We start from the raw sequence: 8,523 nt of genomic DNA, 5'->3' as shown, positions 1-8,523 counted from the left end.
ATGGCTTGTTCGAAAAGAAAACATGCAGTCTATTGAATTTCTCTATGGATAGACATTCAAAAAAATTTTATATAACAAACTATATGAAATTGTATGTATATATTTTTTCAATAGGGCCCATCACTGATATATTAGTGAAAGCATGCACTCTTAGACGTTTCTTTTTATAATAAAGGCACGCTTACAGTATATATATATATATATTGTAAACACTACTCATTGATGTTTCCGCTTAATATTTTATTATACCTCTCCTTCAGAGAGAGCCGCTGCTCCTGGCAAGCCAAGAGAGAAAGAGAGAGAGAGAGGTTTCGTCACTCAGACATCAGCCAATGGAGCTGAGAAGCGCTCTATAAAAGAAGTGCCCATTCTTACTTCTAAGTACAGAGAAACTGAGTTCTCTTTTAGCAAGAGAAAAAGCTTTGTATTACATTTAACCTCACCTGCAAACTTCTTCGATCTCCCTGCAAGACGGCTCATTTGGCTCATAACGGAAGGTAATAAAAATGACTAATTCTGCGTGTAATTTATTTACATTTAACTTAAGAACAAGTAAACAGATGTTGGAATAGCAGGTGTCTTTTTGTTGTGAATGAAGTGTCGAAATGACATTTATTAACTATTTTTCACATAATATTAGTACTGTTTTACAAAATAACAAGCTCCAAAACGCATTATATAATGTTATCTTGTACCGTTTATTCTTGAGTCTTCTTTTTAGTGTAATCTAATCGAAAAAATTGGCAGTTTTACGTACGTGTAGGCAATATAACAGTTAAGGGCTTTAAAATATATATATATACAGACTTTATGTAGCCTATGTTTACGCGACTGGTAGAGTAGGGTGGCTTGCAAAGAGCGTGAAAGGTGTGAGTGCGCCATGCGTAAAGTACATCGGACTGTATGCGTAAAGCAATGCAGTCAGCATGGGCACACTCTTGCGTAATTCCCCCCAATGCAATTTTCGAACAATGTTTTCAAGCAATGTTTATTACTCAGCTGGAGTATCTTTCTTGCTCACTATTAATCACTAAAACATGTACCTCTCCTTCTTACAGATTGTGCAGAAGCCACTAAAAAAAAACAGCAATATGGTTCTCATGATACTACCCATTATTGGCTCAGTCTCTGTGTCTGAGGGGCTGGTGGCCATGGTAACACTATGCCTGGTGTACATGTTCATGAAGTACATGCACACAGAGATCCCAGAGGGACTGAAACGGCTCCCAGGACCAAGGCCCCTGCCCATCATCGGGAATGTGCTGGAGGTGCAGAACAACCCTCACCTCAGCCTGACTGCCATGAGCGAGCGCTACGGCTCAGTCTACCAGATCCAGATAGGGATGCGGCCAGTGGTTGTTCTGAGTGGCAGCGAGACAGTCCGCCAGGCTCTTATCAAGCAAGGGGAAGACTTCGCCGGGAGGCCCGATCTATACAGCTTCAAGTACATCAACGACGGCAAGAGCCTGGCCTTCAGCACCGACAAGTCTGGAGTGTGGCGCGCCCGCCGCAAGCTAGCTATGAGTGCCCTCCGCTCTTTCGCCACCCTGGAGGGATCGACCCCTGAGTACTCCTGTGCCCTGGAGGAGCACGTCTGCAAGGAGGGAGAGTACCTAGTAAAACAGCTGACCTCCGTCATGGATGTCAGTGGCAGCTTTGACCCCTTCCGCCATATTGTCGTATCGGTGGCCAACGTCATCTGTGGAATGTGCTTCGGCCGGCGCTACAGTCATGATGACCAGGAGCTGTTGGGCTTGGTGAACATGAGTGATGAGTTTGGAAAGGTGGTGGGCAGCGGCAACCCTGCAGACTTCATTCCCTTCCTTCGTTACCTACCCAACCGCACCATGAAGAGGTTTATGGATATCAATGACCGTTTCAACACCTTTGTGCAGAGGATTGTCAGCGAGCACTATGAAACCTATGACAAGGTAAATAATACATTGCATCATGTTTCAAAGATGTTACATGTTTCCATTCCATGTTTGATCTATTGCTGTTTGTTGTCTGTGATACTGATTGTCCATTGTTCTGTTTTCAGGACAACATCCGTGACATCACTGACTCCCTCATTGACCACTGTGAGGACAGGAAACTAGATGAGAACGCCAACGTCCAGGTGTCTGATGAGAAAATTGTGGGCATTGTCAATGATCTGTTTGGGGCAGGTGAGTTGAGTTAAAAGTAACGCAACAGTTATGCTGAGTCACTCCACCTCATTGAAAAAAAATGCACATTTGGAGGACGTTTTAATTATACAATGCGGCTTCTGTCTCCCTCTCAAGGTTTCGACACCATCAGCACAGCTCTGTCATGGGCTGTTGTGTACCTTGTGGCTTACCCAGAGATCCAGGAAAGACTGCATCAGGAACTGAGTAAGTTGAAACTTGCTGGTTTTAACAGATAGTTCTGATCCCTAAATTAAATGAATCATCCACAGAGAGATCCTATAAATCAGTTCTATATGTAATTCTATGGAGTCATGATTCCAAATATTGTGGCTTACTGACCTGTCACCACCTGTCCCATTCATCTTTTGATAACCAATGTTCTCTATTGTCCTCCCAACAGAGAAAAAGGTGGGAATGAATCGCACTCCCCGTCTCTCAGACAAAACCAACTTACCTCTGCTGGAAGCTTTCATCCTGGAGATCTTCCGGCACTCTTCCTTCATGCCGTTCACCATCCCACACTGGTGAGTTGCACTTGCACCTGCTCAAAACACACATTTACAATATCAGCCAAACAGACATTTACAATATCAGTTACACATTATAGACACATGGTCTGACTCTGGTATTGTCAATATTTTTTCAGCACGGTCAAGGATACATCCCTCAATGGCTACTTCATTCCCAAGGACACCTGTGTCTTCATCAACCAGTGGCAGGTCAACCATGACCCGTGAGTAGAATTTTTAAACTAAAACTGCTCAACTCCATTACTATGCAACTACTAAACTACTGTGCAACAACAGTGTTGTTACTGTAGTAATTACAGTGTTACTACACAGGTATAACAAGAACTTAATGTAAATTGTTACCTCTGTGCTCTTCAGGGAGCTGTGGAAGGAGCCTTCTTCATTCAACCCTGACCGTTTCCTGAGTGCTGATGGCACAGAACTCAACAAGCCGGAGGGGGAAAGGTGCTCACATTCGGCATGGGCAAGCGCCGCTGCATCGGTGAGGCCATCGGACGCAATGAGGTCTACCTCTTCTTGGCCATCCTGCTCCAAAGGCTGCGCTTCCAGGAGAAACCTGGACACCCACTGGACATGACCCCAGAGTACGGCCTCACCATGAAGCACAAGCGCTGTCAGCTGAAGGCTAGCCTGCGGGCATGGGGGCAGGAGGAGTGAGGGCCATGGTCACATTTATGATTCTCAACATCACTATAACTGACTTATAGTTAGCCCTACATACTTGATGGCATGAGCTGAGTTCAGATTTAAAAGCCAGAGGGTACATTTTCTCTCTTGGAAAGACCGGGCTTGACACCTCTCTTAATTCATAGGAGAATTAACAGTGAGGGAAAACTGAGTCAAATTATAGACAATTTGAAATCAATACAATTATAATCTGAAACACGGTTGTAGAGGGATTCCAAACAAGTGTTGTATTGGATAAAGGACCTTCACTAACTCGTAGAGTTGATTAGTTTCTATGACCAGCATACTACAGGCCCTACTAGAGGTTGCCAGGTGTTGCTTCAGGAGATATCAGGACAGACTATAGCTGTTTAGCTGCCTTTTTGTCTACATCATCATGTTGTACTCTTCCTATTGCCTTGATCACAGCTCATATACTGTATCAGATCGCTTTAAAGAGGATCACATCTATAAAACATACACATAAACCCATGGTGGAATGTTAAAGAGCATTGCTTTTTAGTAGCATTTTTGGGTATAATTTTTTGCTACATAATTTTTTGAGTGAAGAATGTTACAACCTACATGATAAAGTGCCTGCTCTCATACTTTTGAGTTATTGTTCAGGTGGTCATAGATCACAGACAGTTGAATGGATGTATCCTCCCATTTCTAAGCTTGATATTTTTATTCCACTTGTCAAATGTGGACACAACACACTGAAGCTATGTTTGTATCCCACCAAAATGTGATTGATTGTTGGTGTACATATTTAAGTCTAGATGTATTTTGGAAAGTCCTTTTTTGAAATGTGCCTAAAATGTGTATATATTGTGGTGACTTATTATGGTGGCTTCGTATGACTTTATCAGGATCCCAAAATAAATTATGTATGTATTACTGACTGTGTTATAAATGTCAACATTTTATAATGTAACGAAGGACTCTTGTAAACTAAAACCCCAACTGTATACTCTATGCATTGTGTTGTTGGTAGCTATCTGGGTAGCTACTGAAATAAAAGCTGAAAATGAAAGAAAATCAATGAACTACTTTCTTAAGTGTGTTGGCCTATCTCATTGGCAACCCATGCATGCATACACACGCTAATACACACAGGCCTACCATTAGGAGAGGACGTCTATATTTGGCTGACCAAAGAGTAAATCTGTGACACTACTAGCTAGATAAGATAAGGTTGGATATCGTCACTTACCTGTGTAAAAGACTTGGACTTGGGGGGTGAAGGAAGTGACGTTGTGACCAGGAAACAACACAACTCTTCGAGTTCAGAAAGTGTTGTTAGCAAACTAGCAAATTCATCCCAAAAAACTATCATACACAAGAACAAGGTATGTCATTTTCAATTTTACCTCAAAGCGTTTCATGAATAACAAAAGGGTGGAGAGGATGGATATATTAATAACCGACGTTAGCCATGATCTCTGATTTAGCTACGCTAACGTTATCTAGTTAGCGTTCACAACAATTTGGCAGTAGCTAGCTATTTAGTTAGCTAGGTAGTTAGCCAGCTTTTAGATTGGAACAGCTAGTTAGTTACGTTATGTAGTTAGCTAGCTAGATACCGATTTAAAACAAATAGCGATAGCTAACTAGGGTATTTGACAGCTACATTGCCAGCTTATTTCCTAGCTAGCTAACGACGTCATTGCCAGAGTAGGTAAGTGATGAGTGAGTAGACAGCTTACATTAGGTAGCTAGTAGTAAACTACAAAGGGCTGTGGTTACCCTCTACTGTTAGCCCATTGTATAGCCAATGTAACTGGGATGCAACTCAAATAATTTTAGACCTGTAACCAAGTCCTTAGACTGTTTTACACCGTTAATTTCCCCATTGATCAGAACGCTATGATGTATTTGTGAAGTTGTTCTCCATCTTCCATAAATGCCTAGATCCAGAGAGAATGGCTGCAGACTGGTTAGGCAGTCTGGTGTCAATAAACTGTGGACCAACCCTGGGCATGTACCAGGGAGAAGTGTCATCTGTGGACCAGACTAGTCAGACCATCTCTCTCAGACAACCTTACCACAATGGGGTCAGGTGCCCTGTCCCTGAGGTCACCTTCAGGTAAGGCTTTCACATGGTGAAGTACAGAAAGATTAGCCTGAGTCACAGTTTCGGGAAATAATTTGCGGTGACAATGACACAGGAGTTTGAGTTTGCATTTGGCAAGACGGCACACACAGACATACTACATTCTGTGCATTGATCTAGTTATTTCACAAAGACATAGGGGCCTACTTATTTGTTTTAAGCAATCTGCTGTTAACATGCCTAACATACCAATGTTTACATTCTATGCAGTGCTATGGACATCAAAGAGCTCAAGTTCCTGGATATCCAAACTCAAAGTGGTGGCAGCAGAGCCAGTGCTGGACAGGGTGTCTTGTCTGATCCAGGCGTCATATCTTCAGGGCAGAGTGGTCAGAATAGCAGAGGTGGTTACCCTGCCAACAACACCCATTCCACCACCGCTCCTATTACCATTTTACGCAAAGGTGAGATGAGAGGACTAGTTTGAGAGTTTTATTTTTCAAACTGGTTGCAAGGCCCCAACGCAACATCCCCTCAGTTACCATCAATTGGGCTGGGGGACTTTTATACAGCGGTAGTGGAACACCACCTTCTATCAGCAGTTCTCCAGAAGCCACAAAGAGTGCTGTCTGACTGAGTGCATTTGAATAGGCCATGGGCTTCTTCAGTGTGTTCTAAAATGGCCACAGCCTTTCTTATTATGCATTCGGAAAGTATTCAGACCCCTTGACCTTTTCCACATTTTGTTACGTTACAGCCTTATTCTAAAATTGTTGAAATTATTTTTCCCTCATCAATCTACACACAATACCCCATAATGACAAAGCAAAAACAGGTTTTTAGAATTTTTTGCAAATGTATTAAAAATAAATAACAGAAATACCTTATTTACATAGGTATTCAGACCCTTTACGCAGTACTTTGCAACCAGTACAATTTTAGAATAAGGCTGTAACGTAACAAAATGTGGAAAAAGTCAAGGGGTCTGAATACTTCCTGAATGCACTGTATGTTTTGATAAGGTTTGTATCACAGCTAAAGTGGCCAAATAACTTCTTAAAATGAAGCACATTCATCCGCGTTACAAGGGGTTTAGAGCCTAAATGGCATACATAAGCAGCGCATGAGTTTCAAGTTTGGATAAGATCATTTTCACCATAAAAATTCACCTTTTATAATAAAAGCATTACATTCATAATAGCATTTGCAGTCACTTTTGATAATGGTGTTTTCCCGCTAATGGAACATTTGCGCTTATAGCCTACTGCCATGCGCGCATTGCTGCGCTTATAATGTGAAGATATAGCCTAATAGTTTATCAACATTTTAAGCTAAATGTTCTGATCTGTTGCGTCAGCCACATTGCTTAAAAACGTTTTTTAAATTTGGGATCTATTGCTTCCCACAACTGTCCCAGACTATGTTTGGAATATTTTTTTCTCGCACAGAATAGAATAGGTCGACTTTTGTACTATGGGGGATAGTAGATTGACATAGGCTAGTGCTTTTGCTGTTCGTTAGGCCTACTCATCTTGTTTGCTGACGAAAAGTAAATGTGGACAGTTCTTCCAATATCCTCAATATGCACCTCGGAATTGGATAAGGACGCGCGCAGTTGCGTGCCCGATGTGTCTGTCTTCACTTGTAGCCTGTGAGAAAGACCCGATCACGTGATGGAAGAAGGGCACAACGGCCACTGGCCGCAATAGGCATGGATTTTTTTAGGGTGCATTACGGCCACAAAGGGGATGCCGCCGTGATATTCGAGGCATTATCAAGTGCTTTTCAAATTGTGAATGAGAGACTAATGAAGTGTGTACAGCCTGCGCTAAAAACAAAGCAGAGCTCATGCCTTTCAAGCGACTTTTTTCAAATCATCATTAGAGTTGCATCATGCAGCCTTACAATGTATTAAAAAATCTAAACATATAGCCCAACGTTTGTAGAACAACTAAAGTTACATTAAGCATATAGGAGTACCTATTTCTTAGTTAACCGCTCAACACGGAGTAGCTGCACGTGCGCACTCTCTCAAATCGTTTGGTGAAAACATTTATATTTTATTCAGCTTTGTTCAATTGTGTTCATCATACTATAAAATAATGCCACGGAATTCTAAGCAAATCCTGTCTGCTAAATGAACTAGTGTAGCCCACAGCCATTTGGACAACTCAGAGTATGCTATTCTGTTCTTCTGAAATAGACTACATCTTCTTCATATCATGCTACAATAAATAATGGATTTATTGTGAAGGTGTAGGCTATATTACATGGATTTATTTGACTTTTTTTTAAATGTAGTTGTTCCAAATGTCTGTATCAGTGGCTTGTAGGCTATGTGTGGAAGCCAGGAGATGCTAAATGTGTGTATGTTAATTAACGGTAAATTACTGTGAGACTGACAGTTATTTGCTTGACAATCACCGGCTGACGAAATTTTGTGACCGCCACAGCCCTAGTAACGTAACAAAATGTGGAAAAAGTCTAGGGTTCTGAATACTTTCCGAATGCACTGTATATTGCACCAGAATCTTACACCATCACACTCAATGACTACATAACTTGTATCTCTGCCTTTGTTGCTTATGAGTGCTAGATGTAGGCTAATACATTTGACCTGCACTATATTTAGCCACTTCAAGTGTTTACTCATTGAATTTGGTGCCAACTGTAACAGTTAGTCCCATTTAGAAAGTACACTCAACACATTATCACATTGTGAATGAGGCTATTTCTCAATTATGACATGTTTACATAAGACCGTTTAAGCACAGCCATGAACATATTTCTCGCTATCTGACTGTGATTATAGAGCAAAAAGTTCTCATTGTTGATCTTTTCCTTATTAAGTGACCGGAGGAAATGTGAAACTAAAAGTATCAGTGTCACATGTAACTCCACTCCCTAATCTCTAGGCTCTGCACATTTGTCAGCAGTCACTGAAGCCGAGCCAACACATTGCTTCATCATAGTAACATTTATGCACTTTTCTGAGAGACACCTAGGCTCTGTGGATAGGAAGGGAAAGGTTGCCTCTGCAAAGGTTACACTTAGTCATGTTATGCTTTACCTGACCGGCGCATTCATACGTTTAGGGCTT

The 8,523-nt window shown here is 41.5% G+C and overlaps 2 protein-coding genes across 2 annotated transcripts in view; both read left to right on the top strand.

The window, feature by feature from the left end:
• Positions 1–372: 372 nt before the first annotated feature.
• Positions 373–4,408, top strand: LOC121583017 (cytochrome P450 1A1). The gene is given in 8 exon segments (XM_041899227.2): positions 373–497; positions 1,059–1,931; positions 2,042–2,168; positions 2,286–2,375; positions 2,572–2,695; positions 2,818–2,904; positions 3,059–3,132; positions 3,135–4,408. Coding segments are annotated over 7 exon segments (1,566 nt in total). The 5' UTR covers positions 373–497; positions 1,059–1,091; the 3' UTR covers positions 3,359–4,408.
• A 172-nt stretch (positions 4,409–4,580) lies between these two features.
• Positions 4,581–8,523, top strand: part of LOC121583596 (enhancer of mRNA-decapping protein 3-like) — a 28,269-nt gene continuing 24,326 nt past the window's right edge. Inside the window, exons 1-3 of the mRNA XM_045217637.1 lie at positions 4,581–4,719; positions 5,282–5,456; positions 5,694–5,887. Coding sequence (XP_045073572.1) covers positions 5,293–5,456; positions 5,694–5,887 — 358 coding nt within the window. The 5' untranslated portion in view covers positions 4,581–4,719; positions 5,282–5,292. The remainder of the gene's footprint in view (positions 4,720–5,281; positions 5,457–5,693; positions 5,888–8,523) is intronic.

Source organism: Coregonus clupeaformis, unplaced genomic scaffold (genome assembly GCF_020615455.1).
Source record: "Coregonus clupeaformis isolate EN_2021a unplaced genomic scaffold, ASM2061545v1 scaf1159, whole genome shotgun sequence".
NCBI classification, from domain to species: domain Eukaryota; kingdom Metazoa; phylum Chordata; class Actinopteri; order Salmoniformes; family Salmonidae; genus Coregonus; species Coregonus clupeaformis.
This window is presented reverse-complemented; position numbering and strand designations above follow the sequence as displayed.